The 14,793-nt window shown below is 36.5% G+C and overlaps 1 protein-coding gene across 7 annotated transcripts in view; it reads right to left on the bottom strand.

Moving 5' to 3' along the window:
- The window catches only part of GON4L (gon-4 like), a 140,233-nt gene that overhangs the window by 92,512 nt on the left and 32,928 nt on the right, over positions 1 to 14,793 (bottom strand). For all 7 annotated transcript variants that reach the window (XM_077156399.1, XM_077156398.1, XM_077156400.1 and 4 more), the window contains one exon: positions 11,758 to 11,949. In XM_077156399.1, coding sequence (XP_077012514.1) covers positions 11,758 to 11,949 — 192 coding nt within the window. The remainder of the gene's footprint in view (positions 1 to 11,757; positions 11,950 to 14,793) is intronic.

The following is a 14,793-nucleotide window of genomic DNA, read 5'->3' on the forward strand; positions in this document are numbered from 1 at the left end:
ACTAAATGCCCAGACGCCAGCAGCAGAAGATAACTATCCACGCTCAGAAAAGCGAGAATATGGCCCAGTCAAAGGAACAAACCAATAGTTCAAATGAGATACAGGAGCTGAGACAACTAATGCTGAATATACGAACAGAAATGGAAAACCTCTTCAAAAATGAAATCGATAAATTGAGGGAGGACATGAAGAGGACATGGGCTGAACATAAAGAAGAAATAGAAAAATTGAAAAAACAAATCACAGAACTTATGGAACTGAAGGATAAAGTAGAAAAGATGGAAAAAACAATGGATACCTACAAGGATAGATTTAAAGAGACAGAAGCTAGAATTAGTGATTTGGAGGATGGAACATCTGAATTCCAAAAAGAAACCGAAACTATTGGGAAAAGAATGGAAAAATTTGAACAGGGTATCAGGGAACTCAAGGACAATATGAACCGCACAAATATACGTGTTGTGGGTGTCCCAGAAGGAGAAGAGAAGGGAAAAGGAGGAGAAAAACTAATGGAAGAAATTATCACTGAAAATTTCCCAACTCTTATGAAAGACCTAAAATTACAGATCCAAGAAGTGCAGCACACCCCAAAGAGATTAGACCCAAATAGGCATTCTCCAAGATACTTACTAGTTAGAATGTCAGAGGTCAAAGAGAAAGAGAGGATCTTGAAAGCAGCAAGAGAAAAACAATCCATCACATACAAGGGAAACCCAATAAGACTATGTGTAGATTTCTCAGAAGAAACCATGGAAGCTAGAAGACAGTGAGATGATATATTTAAATTACTAAAAGAGAAAAACTGACAACCAAGACTTCTATATCCAGCAAAACTGTCCTTCAAAAATGAGGGAGAAATTAAAACAGTCTCAGACAAAAAGTCACTGAGAGAATTTGTGACCAAGAGACCAGCTCTGCAAGAAATACTAAAGGGAGCACTAGAGTCAGATACAAAAAGACAGAAAAGAGAGGTATGGAGAAGAGTGTAGAAAGAAGGAAAATCAGATATGATATATATAATACAAAAGGCAAAATGTTAGAGGAAAATATTATCCAAACAGTAATAACACTAAATGTCAATGGACTGAATTCCCCAATCAAAAGACATAGATTGGCAGAATGGATTAAAAAACAGGATCCTTCTATATGCTGTCTACAGGAAACACATCTTAGAACCAAAGATAAACATAGGTTGAAAGTGAAAGGTTGGGAAAAGATATTTCATGCAAATAATAACCAGAAAATAGCAGGAGTGGCTACACTAATATCCAACAAATTAGTCTTCAAATGTAAAGCAGTTAAAAGAGACAAAGAAGGACACTATATACTAATAAAAGGAACAATTAAACAAGAAGACATAACAATCATAAATATTTATGCACCGAACCGGAATGCCCCAAAATACGTGAGGAATACACTGCAAACACTGAAAAGGGAAATAGACTAATATACCGTAATAGTTGGAGACTTCAATTCACCACTCTCATCAATGGACAGAACATCTAGACAGAGGATCAATAAAGAAATAGAGAATCTGAATATTATTATAAATGAGCTAGACTTAACAGACATTTATAGGATACTACATCCCACAACAGCAGGATACACCTTTTTCTCAAGTGCTCATGGATCATTCTCAAAGATAGACCATATGCTGGGTCACAAAGCAAGTCTTAACAAATTTAAAAAGATTGAAATCATACACAACAGTTTCTCGGATCACAAAGGAATGAAGTTGGAAATCAATAATAGGCGGAGTGCCAGAAAATTCACAAATACGTGGAGGCTCAACAACACTCCTAAACAACGAGTGGGTCAAAGAAGAAATTGCTAGAGAAATTAGGAAATACCTCGAGGCGAATGAAAATGAAAACACAACATATCAAAACTTATGGGACGTAGCAAAGGCATTGCTAAGAGGGAAATTTATTGCCCTAAATGCCTATATCAGAAAAGAAGAAAAGGCAAAAATTCAGGAATTAACTATCCATTTGGAAGAACTGGAAAAAGAACAGCAAACTAATCCCAAAGCAAGCAAAAGGAAAGAAATAACAAAGATTAGAGCAGAAATAAATGAAATTGAAAACAATAGAGAAAATCAATAAGGCCAGAAGTTGGTTCTATGAGAAAATCAATAAGATTGATGGGCCCTTAGCAAGATTGACAAAAAGAAGAAGAGAGAGGATGCAAATAAATAAGATCAGAAATGGAAGAGGAGACATAACTACTGACCTCACAGAAATAAAGGAGGTAATAACAGGATACTATGGACAATTTTACGCTAATAAATACAACAATTTAGAGGAAATGGACGGGTTCCTGGAAAGACATGAACAACCAACTTTGACTCAAGAAGACATAGATGACCTCAACAAACCAATCACAAGTAAAGAAATTGAATCAGTCATTCAAAAGCTTCCTAAAAAGAAAAGTCCAGGACCAGACGGCTTCACATCGGAATTCTATCAAACATTCCAGAAAGAATTAGTACCAACTCTCCTCAAACTCTTCAAAAAAATTGAAGCGGAGGGAAAGCTACCTAATTCATTCTATGAAGTCAACATCACCCTCATACCAAAACCAGGCAAAGATATTAAAAAAAAAGAAAACTACAGACCAATCTCTCTAATGAATATAGATGCAAAAATCCTCAACAAAATTCTAGCAAATCGAATCCAACAACACATTAAAAGAATTATACATCATGACCAAGTAGGATTCATCCCAGTTATGCAAGGATGGTTCAACATAAGAAAATCAATTAATGTAATACACCACATCAACAAATCAAAGCAGAAAAATCACATGATCATCTCAATTGATGCAGAGAAGGCATTTGACAAGATTCAACACCCTTTCCTGTTGAAAACACTTCAAAGGATAGGAATACAAGGGAACTTCCTTAAAATGATAGAGGGAATATATGAAAAACCCACAGCTAATATCATCCTCAATGGGGAAAAATTGAAAACTTTCCCCTTAAGATCAGGAACAAGACAAGGATGTCCATTATCACCACTATTATTCAACATCGTATTGGAGGTTCTAGCCAGAGCAATTAGACAAGAAAAAGAAATACAAGGCATCAAAATTGGAAAGGAAGAAGTAAAACTATCACTGTTTGCAGACGATATGATACTATACGTCGAAAACCCGGAAAAATCCACAGCAAAACTACTAGACCTAATAAATGAGTACAGCAAAGTCACAGGTTACAAGATCAACATTCAAAAATCTGTAGTGTTTCTATACACTAGCAATGAACAAGCTGAGGGGGAAATCAAGAAATGAATTCCATTTACAATTGCAACTAAAAGAATAAAATACTTAGGAATAAATTTAACTAAAGAGACAAAAAACCTATACAAAGAAAACTACAAAAAACTGCTAAAAGAAATCACAGAAGACCTAAATAGATGGAAGGGCATACCGTGTTCATGGATTGCAAGACTAAATACAGTTAAGATGTCAATCCTACCTAAATTGATTTACAGATTCGATGCAATACCAATCAAAATCCCAACAACTTATTTTTCAGAAATAGAAAAACCAATAAGCAAATTTATCTGGAAGGGCAGGGTGCCCCGAATTGCTAAAAGTATCTTGAGGAAAAAAAACGAAGCTGGAGGTCTCAAGCAGCCAGACTTTAAGGCATATTATGAAGCCACAGTGGTCAAAACAGCATGGTATTGGCATAAAGATAGATATATAGACCAATGGAATCTAACAGAGTGCTCAGATATAGACCCTCTCATCTATGGACATTTGATCTTTGATAAGGCAGTCAAGCCAACTCACCTGGGACAGAACAGTCTCTTCAATAAATGGTGCCTAGAGAACTGGATATCCATATGCAAAAGAATGAAAGAGCACCCGTATCTCACACCCTATACAAAAGTTAACTCAAAATGGATCAAAGATCTAAACATTAGGTCTAAGACCATAAAACAGAGGAAAATGTAGGGAGATATCTTATGAAACTTACAATTGGAGGCGGTTTTATGGACCTTAAACCTAAAGCAAGAGCACTGAAGAAAGAAAGAAATAAGTGGGAGCTCCTCAAAATTAAACACTTCTGTGCATCAAAGAACTTCATCAAGAAAGTAGAAAGACAGCCTACACAATGGGAATCAATATTTGGAAATGACATATCAGATAAAGGTCTAGTATCCAGAATTTATAAAGAGATTGTTCAACTCAACAACAAAAAGACAGCCAACCCAATTACAAAATGGGATAAAGACTTGAATAGACACCTCTCAGAGGAGGAAATACAAATGGCCAAAAGGCACATGAAGAGATGCTCAATGTCCCTGGCCATTAGAGAAATGCAAATCAAAACCACAATGAGATATCATCTCACACCCACCAGAATGGCCATTATCAACAAAACAGAAAATGACAAGTGCTGGAGAGGATGCGGTGAAAGAGGCACACTTATCCACTGTTGGTGGGAATGTCAAATGGTGCAACCACTGTGGAAGGCAGTTTGGCGGTTCCTCAAAAATCTGAATATAGAATTGCCATACGACCCAGCAATACCATTGCTGGGTATCTACTCAGAGGACTTAAGGGCAAAGACACAAACGGACATTTGCACACCAATGTTTATAGCAGCGCTATTTACAATTGCAAAGAGATGGAAACAGCCAAAATGTCCATCAACAGACGAGTGGCTAAACAAACTGTGGTATATACATACGATGGAATATTAAGCAGCTTTAAGACAGAATAAACTTATGAAGCATGTAATAACATGGATGGACCTAGAGAACATTATGCTGAGTGAGTCTAGCCAAAAACTAAAGGACAAATACTGTATGGTCCCAATGATGGGAATCGACACTCGATAATAAACTTGGAATATGTCATTGGTAACAGAGTTTAGCAGGAGTTAGAAACAGGGTAAGATAATGGGTAATTGGAGCTGATGGGATACAGACTGTGCAATAGGACTAGATACAAAAACTCAAAAATGGACAGCACAATAATAGCTACGTGTAAAGTAATTATGTTAAAACACTGAATGAAGCTGCATCTGAGCTATAGGTTTTTGTTTTGTTTTGTTTTGTTTTGTTCTTACTATTATTACTTTTATTTTTTTTCTCATATTAACATTCTATATCTTTTTCGGTTATATTGCTAGTTCTTCTAAACCGATGCAAATGTACTAAGAAACGATGATCATGCATCTATGTGATGACGTTAAGAATTACTGATTGCATATGTAGAATGGTATGATTTCTAAAAAAAAAAAAATGGACAGCACAATACTACCTAATTGTAATGTAATTATGTTAAAACACTGAATGAAGTGCATCTGAGCTATGTTGGTTTTTTTTCTTATATATTTTTGTATTTTTTATTTTTATTTTTTCTCTATATTATCATTTATTTCTTTTTCTGTTGTCTTGCTATTTCTTTTTCTAAATCGATGCATATGTACTAAGAAATGATGATCATACATCTATGTGATGATATCAAGAATTACTGATTGCATATGTAGAATGGAATGATTTCTAAATGTTGTATTAGTTAATTTTTTTAATTAATAAAAAAAAATGAGGCAGAAATTAAAACATTTTCACGCAAAACATCACTAAACTTGTGACCAAAAGACTGGTTCTGCAAGACATCCTTAGGGAGCACTAGAGACAGATACAAAAAGACAGGAGAGAGAGGTGTGGAGAAGAGTGTAGAAATGAAAACTATCAGTAAAAATAAAAAGAAGGAAAATTAGATATGACATATAAAATCCGAAAGCCAAAATGGTAGAAGAAAGCACTGCCCATATAGTAGTAACACTAAATGTTACTGGATTAAACTCCCCAATCAAAAGACATAGACTGGCAAAATGGATTAAAAAACAGGACCCATCTATATGCTGTCTACAGGAAACGCAACTTAGACCCAAGGATAAACATAGGTTGAAAGCGAAAGGTTGGGAAAAGTTATTTCATGCAAATAACAATCAGAAAAGAAGTAACTATACCAATATCCAACAAATTAGGCTTCAAATGTAAAACAGTTAAAAGAGACAAGGAAGGACACTATGTGTTAATAAAAGGAACAATTCAACAAGAAGATACAACAATAATAAATATTTATGCACCAAGCCAGAATGCTTCAAAATACATGAGGCAAACAAGGAAAAGAGAAATAGACACATCTACAACAATAGTTTGAGACTTCAGTTACCCACTCTCAGCAGTGGACAGAACATCTAGACAGAGGATCAAAAAACAAACAGAGAATTTGAATAATGCAATAAACAAACTAGACTTAGTAGACATTTATAGAACATTACACCCCACAATGGCAGGATACACCTTTCTCTCAAGTGCTCATGGATCATTCTCAAGGATAGACCACCTGCTGAGTCACAAAGGAAGTCTCAAAAAATTTTAAAAGATTGAAATCATACAAAACACTTTCTCAGATCATAAAGGAATGAAGTTGGAAATCAATAATAGGGAGAGGGCCAGAAAATTCACAAATATATGGAGGCTCAACAATACACTCTTAAACAACTAGTGGGTCAAGCAAGAAATCACGAGAAAACTCAGTAAATATCTCGATGCAAATGAAAATGAAAACACAAAGAATCAAAATTTATGGCATGCAGCAAAGGCAGTGCTAAGAGGGAAATCTATTTCCCTAAATGACCATATCAAAAAAGAAGAAAGGGCAAAAACTGAGGAATTAACTGTCGGCTGGGAAGGAGTAGAGAAAGAATAGCAAACTGACCCCACAGCAAGCAAAAGGAAAGAAATAACAAAGATTAGAGCAAAAATAAACGAAACTGAGAACATGAAAACAATCCAGAAAATCAACAAAACCAGAAGTTAGATCTATGAGAAAATCAGTTAAGACTGGTGGACCCTTAGCAATGTTGACAAAAAGAAGAGAGAGGATGCAAATATATAAACCACTATTATTCAACATTGTATTGGAATTTCTAGCCAGAGCAATTACGCAAGAAAAAGAAATACCAGGCATCAAAATTGGAAAGGAAGAAGTAAAACTCTCACTGTTTGCAGATGATAAGATACCATATCTTTAAAACTCCAAAAAACCCACAGCAAAACTACTAAAGCTAATAAATGAAAACAGCAAAGTGGAAGATTACAAGATCAACACTCAAAAATCTGAAGTGTTTCTATACACGAATAATGAACAATTTGAGGGGGAAATCATGAAAAAGATTCCATTTACAATTGCAACCAAAAGAATAAAATATTTAGGAATACATTCAACTAAAGAGACAAAAGACCTATACAGAGAAAACTATAAGAAATTGTTCAAAGAAATCACAGAAGATCTGAATAAATGGAAGGGCATACGGTGCTCATGGACTGGAAGACTACATATAGTTAAGATGTCAATTCTACCTAAATTGATTTACAGATTCAATGCAATACCAATCAAAATCCCAAAAACTTACTTTGCAAAACTAGAAAAACCAATAACCACATTTATCTGGAAGGGCAGGGTGCCCCCAAACAGCTAAGAGTATCCTGAGAAAGAAAAATGAAATCGGAGGTCTCACACTATTTGACTTGAAGGCATATTATGAAGCTACAGTGGTCAAAACAGCATGGTACTGGCATCAAGATAGATATACTGACCAATGGAATCAAATATATTGTTCAGATATGGACCCTCTCATCTATGGACAACTGATCTTTGATATGACAGTCTAGCCAACTCACCTGGTACAGAACAGTCTCTTCAATAATGGTGCCTAGAGAACTGGATATCCATATGCAAAAGAATGAAAGAGGACCCATATCTCACACCCTATACAAAAGTTAACTCAAAACGGATCAAAGACCTAAACATTAGATCTAAGACCATAAAACTGTTACAAGAAAATGCAGGGAAATATCTTATAAATCTTATACTAGGAGGCAGTTTTATACACCTTACACCCAAAGCAAGAGCACTGAAGAAAGAAAGAAAGAAATGGGAACGCCTCAAAATTAAATACTTTTGTGCATCAAAGAACTTCATCAAGAAGGTAAAAAGACAGTCTACACAATGGGAGACAATATTTGGAAACGATATATCATATAAAGGTCTAGTACCCAGAATATATAAAGAGATTGTTCACCTCAACAACAAAAAAACAGCTAACCCAATTACAAAATGGGAAAAAGACTTGAACAGACACTTCTCAGAAGAGGAAATATAAATGACCAAGAGGCACATAAAAAGATGCTCAACTTTCCTGGCTATTAGGGAAATGCAAATCAAAACCACAATGAGATATCATCTCACACCCACCAGAATGGCCATTATCAATAAAACAGAAAACGGCAAGTGCTGGAGAGGATGTGGAGAAAGAGGCACACTTATCCACTGCTGGTCAGAATGTCAAATGGTACAACTGCTGTGGAAGGCAGTTTGGCGGTTCCTCAGGAAGATAACTATAGAATTGCCATATGATCTGGCGATACCATTGCTAGGTATCTACTCAGAGAACATGAGGGCAAGGACACAAAAAGACATTTGCACACCAATGTTTATAGCAGCATTATTTACAACTGCGAAGAGATGGAAACAGCCAAAATGTCCATCAACAGACGAGTGGCTAAACAAGCTGTGGTATATATACATACGATGGAATATTATGCAGTTGTAAGACAGAATAAAGTTATGGAGTATGTAACAACATGGATGGACCCTGAGGACATTACGCTGAGTGAGATTAGCCAGAAACAAAAGGACAACTACTGTATGGTCTCACTGATATGAACTGACATTAGTGAATGAACTTGGAGAATTTCAGTTGGGAACAGAGACCATCAGAAGATAGAAATAGGGTACATATTGGGTAATTGGAGCTGAAGAGATACAGATGATGCAACAGGAGTGACTATAAAAATTCAGAAATGAATAGCACAGTACTACCTAACTTTAATACAATAATGTTAGAACACTGAATGAAGTTGAATGTCAGAATGATAGGAGGAGGAGGCCTGGGGGCACAAATGAAATCAGATAGACAATAAAGACAGATAGACAATAAAGACAATAAAGACAAATCTAGGAATACCTAGAGTTTATGATAGTGACTAAATGTACAAATTAAAAAATGTTTTTACATGAGGAAGAACAAAGGAATGTCAATACTGCAGGTTGTTGAAAATAGATGGTACTTAATATTTTAAAATTTTAACTTATGCGTGAGACTAAAGCAAAAAATGTTTATTTGGTACAAAATTTATACATTGCCTAGTGCATTTTCTAATATAACTTATGTGGACAGCTTAACTGAAGACCATAAGTACATGGAAGCTCCAATAGGGCATGACATTTTGTAGGTTTGCCCAGAGTGATGTCCCAATAAATTCCAGAGTGATTTGAACAGTGAATAAAAAAGTATTTGCAAAGTCCCCTTCGGGAAATGGTGAGAAAGGGGGAAACTTCAACTTCCCCAAGTGGAGAATTCTTGATATTCTCACAAGCAGTGGGGACAACCAAAGCAATAGGCTGAGCCCTCAATCTTGGGGTTTGTTCATATGAAACTTAATCCGGCAAAGGATAAAATTAAGCCTAAGAGTCACCCCAAGAGAGCCTCTTTTGTTGCTCAGATGTGGCCCCTCTCTCTCTCTCAGCCAACATGACAAGCAAACTCACTGCCCTCCCCCTCTCTACGTGGGACAGGACTCCCAGGGATGTGGTTCTTCCTGGCAACGTGGGACAGAAATCTTCAAATGAGCTGGGACTCAACATCAAGGGATTGAGAAAACCTTCTTGACCAAAAGGAGGAAGAACGAAATGAGACAAAATAAAATATCAATGGCTGAGAGATTCCAGAGTTGAAAGGTTATCCTGGAGGTTATTCTTACGCATTAAGTAGATATCACCTTGTGATCCAAGATGTAATGGAGAGGCTGGAGGGAACTGTGTGAAAATGCAGAGCTATGTTCCAGTAGCCATGTTTCTTGATGATGATTGTATAGTGATATAGCTTTCACAATGTGACTGTGATTGTGAAAACCTTGTGTCTGATGCTCCTTTTAACTCCTTTATCGACAGACAGTAAAACATATGCATTAAAAATAAATAAATATGGGGGAACAAAGGTTAATTTAGTAGATTGAAATGCTAATGATCAATGAAAGGGAGGGGTAAGGGGTATGGTAAATAGGAATTTTTTTCTGCTTTCTTTTTATTTCCTTTTCTGAATTGAGCAAAGGTTCTAAGAAATGTTCATGATGATGAATATACAACTATATGATGATATTGTGAGTTACTGATCATATATCAAGAATGGAATGAGCATATGGTAAGAATGTTTGTGTTTATGTTGTTACATTTAATAAATAAATAAATAAACAAAATGAAATATCATTTCATACCTCTATTCATTTGGAAATGTATAAAGGTGATGGTATCAAGTTATTCTGAATATTTAACAGTGCTAACTGTGTATTAACGTGTTTGAAAGGGGAAGTTTAGAGTTATGTATGTCACCAAAAGGAAAGCTAGGGGTTAAAAACACGGATAGTATAACACACTGAATCTTGTGGTAGATGATGACTTGTGGTGGATAATGGTATATGGGGGAAAATGTGCCTACTGCAAACTACGGAGCTTAATTAACAGTAATATTGTAATATTCTTACATCAACAGTAACAAATCTACCACACCAATAACAGGAATCAATAACTGGACTGGGGGGAATAAAAGGCACGGGATGTTTTGAGTTTTATATTTTCTTTTAATTTTTTATTGGAGTAATTAAAATGTTTATTGGAGTAATGGAAATTGATCAAGATAATGATGCACAACCATGTCATGATACTGTGGGCACTACTGCATACTTTGGAACAACTGTACGCTGTATGAGTGAATCTCAATAGAATTGCATTAAAAAAATTTTTTAAAGAATATTATTGGAGCATATGAAAAAATCAGAATACAGACTGCAAGTTTTGGATCAATGCTATATTTCTTGAGTTTGATTATTGCACTTCTCGTGGTTCCATAAGTGAATATCTTGTTCTTAGGAAATGTATATCGCAGTTTTAAGCGTTCAAGGAGCATGATGGACATACTCATGTACATACTTACAGTCATGGATCCCAAAATGGACTGACAGATAGATAAATACATAGACAGACTGATACAGAAGTAGAACGATACAGCAAATGAGGCAAAATGTTAATTATTGATCTGTGTATATCTGGCGGAACAGGTATGCTGGAGTTCTCTGTATGGGATTTTTGTAATTTATGTAACAGTCTTGTAAGTTTTAAAATATTTGAAAGTAAAAAGATGTTTAAAAAGTTGAAAGCATAAAGAAAATGCAGAATATTCAAATGATGGAATACTACACAGTAATGAAAACCAACAATTTGCAACTACCTGCAACAATATGGATACATTTCACAAATACAACATTGAGAGAAAAAACCCAATACACAAAGTACATTCAGATGATTCCATTCATATACAATACAAAATATTTGAACCAATCTATGCTGGTAGAAATCAGGAGCATGATTACCAATAGCTGATGGAGTTAATAATAATAGAAAGGGAAGACAAGGGCACCTCTGGGGCACCTCCCATGCCTCTCATTCCCCCTACTCCAATTTCTTCATCTGGTTGCTGGTTACATGGGTGTATTCAGTTTGTGGAAATTCAGTGGCCTGTGCATTTAGGATATTTGCAGTTGTCCACATATTCTGCATAAATAAAAATCTTTTTTTAAATTAATAAAATAAAATAAAATGCTAGCCTACCCATGGGAATGAAGAGTCCACCATCCTCTATCTCTTCCTCAGCTTGGCGAGCTTGAGTCCTAGGTGGCTTTTCTTGAGAAGAGGCACAGACACTGGGTTGAGATGATTTCCTAGGTGGGGCCCCTGCTTGTGCAGAGAAGCTGCCTGATGGCAGTGATGGTATCTCCCCTCCAGACTGCATTTGAGGTTTTCCTGGAATAATCACAAATATTGTTCCACACTTTGCCCACTCACTTCATGAATTAAGAATATACTACACATTAGAAACAGGGTAAGACAATGGGTAATTGAAGCTGAAGGGATACAGACTGTGCAACAGGACTAGATACAAAAACTCAAAAATGGACAGCACAATAATACCTAATTGTAAAGTAATGATGTTAAAACACTGAATGAAGCTGCATCTGAGCTATAGGGTTTTTTTTGTTTTTGTTTGCTTGTTTGTTTGTTTGTTGTTGTTGTTTTTTACTATTATTACTACTTTTATTTCTTTTCTTTATATTAACATTTTATATCTTTTTCTGTTGTGTTGCTAGTTCCTCTAAACCGATGCAAATGTACTAAGAAACGATGATCATGCATCTATGTGATGATGTTAAGAATTACTGAGTGCATATGTAGAACGGTATGATTTCTAAATGTTGTGTTAATTTCTTTTTTTTTTCTTTCCGTTAATAAAAAAAATAAAAAATTTAAAAAGAAAAAAAGAATATACTACACAGGGATACTCCTCTCTTAAAGAGACTGTCATAAAAAATAATGAAATCAAAGCTTATGTCCAATTTACATACTGTAAAGACAAGGAGTTAAACTACGCAATTGCTAAGACCTTGCTAGTTCTAATATGCTTTGAGCTATGCATTTTTCCCCAGGAACAACTCAGATTCATAATACTAGCATTGGGGAGGGGCTACATTTCCGATGACAGAGGAACAATTCATACAGATGATTAATAATACATTTAATCAAGTATAAATGATACACATTATAACATGTCCTAATCTATGACTCTGTAAATCAATTTTAAAGAGAAGAGTAAAAATCACCATGAAAGTATAAACATAGTTCTACAGTTCATTAAACAACTGTTTCATCTCAGCTCTTCATGAATATTTTCTTTCTCTTGCTCTCTTTTTTTTGGTAGGGGGTGGTGGTTACCATTTAAAAAGCAAAAGAACATTCATTCACTATCAGAAGTAAACATTAGATATAAAGTCAGTACATACAGAATACAACAATATATATGCAAGTTCACCCCTGCTCCATGGAACAACAGGAAAAGGGACAGAAAAATGAATGAGACTGCAGTTCCAGGGTATGAGTGACCAGAGAAAGTCCTCTACATTATACAGGGAGGTCTTGGGCAAAAAAGGGGAAAAACTGAGATGGAGAGAATGCGGTGAGTAAGCTCAGGTGTGACGGGCAAATGGCAGCACGTATGGAAGTACAGGTCCAGAGGAATGGACTGTCCCTCCACTACACCCTACGCCCACCGCCTCCCACACAGCTCTGCCACTGCTCACTCTGGTGGCGAATCCAGAACCACATCTGGCCACCCGCTGTAGCCAGCCGCCCAACCACGCACCAAGACCAGCCACCTGTGGCATGCCAGGTCCAAGCAGCCAGGCATCTCCAGACTGGCTGTGGACAGGGGCAGCAAAAATACCCAGCCCCACAGACCAAGGTCATCCCAAGTGGGAGCCTAGGAGCATCAGACCCATGGGGCCCATAAATGGGGACTCTGCTGAGGTATACACTGCTCATACCCTAGCCTAGGGTTGGTGACTCTCAGTGCCCACCAAGATCAGCAGCCCTGGCTGGATTTACATCGGGTCTCCATCTTTATCAGACAGCCACTGCAGTGAGGAAGAGCTGGCTCAAGAGCACCATCTGCTCAGAAGGCTCAAGTAGAACTGCATCCACGCCACAAGATCTGGGCCTTAGTTTGGCTGGGAATTACTGACAAAACAAGTGCAAAAACAGACCTTCAAAGCAAATGCAAGCAAATACAAAACCTTAGATTAGGGAAGGAAATTAACTTGCAAAACAACCTTATCAAGATAATAAAAAGCCCCATATGCCACAGAAAATCACAAAGCACATGACGGTTCGGGCAGATATGGCCCAGCCACACGATCAAATTAAAACCCCAGAAGGGACACAGAATTTACAACAACTAATTAAGGATGTTCATAAAGGCATAAAGGATATCAAGAAGACTGAAAAAACATATGAAACAAGAAGGAAAGACAGATGATAAAGACTGAGATGGTATAATCCAGGAATACTTACAGTGTACAATAATAGTGACTAAATGCACAAATTAAAAACGTTTTTGCATGAGAAACTAAGGAATGTCAGTACTGCAGGGTGTTGAAAATAGAGGTCATTCATATTTTAAAACTTCAACTTCTGTCTGAGAATACAGCAAGAAATGTTTATTTGGTACAAAATTTCTATTTTGACTGGTGCATTTCCTAATTTAGCTTATAAATGGACAGTTCAAATGAACATCATAAGTACATGGAACCTTGGACAGGGTATGAGATTTTGTAGGTCTTCCAGGTGAGTTTGATGCCCCGATAAATCCCAGAGCGATTTGAATATTGAATAAAAAAGTATTTGCAAAGACCCCTGGGGGGATGGCAAAAAACGGGGAAAATTCAACTTCCCCATTTGGAGAATTCCTGATGTTCTCGCAAGCAGTGGGACCACCAAAGCAATAAGCTGAGCCCTCAATCTTGGGGTTTGTTCATACGAAACTTAACCCTGCAAAGGATAGGCTAAGCCTATTTAAAATTAGCCCTAACAGTCACCGCCAGAGAATCTCTTGTTGCTCACCTATGGCTTCTCTCTCTCTCTCAGCCAACACAGCAAGCAAACTCACTGCCCTACCCGTCTCTACGTGGGAAAAGACTCCCAGGGATGTAAACCTCCCTGGTAATGTGGGACATAAATCCTAGAATGAGCTGGGACTCAAAATTAAGGGATCGAGAAAACCTTCTGAACCAAAAAGGGGAAGAGAAAATGAGACAA

This window comes from Tamandua tetradactyla, chromosome 4, assembly GCF_023851605.1.
Source record: "Tamandua tetradactyla isolate mTamTet1 chromosome 4, mTamTet1.pri, whole genome shotgun sequence".
NCBI lineage: Eukaryota > Metazoa > Chordata > Mammalia > Pilosa > Myrmecophagidae > Tamandua > Tamandua tetradactyla.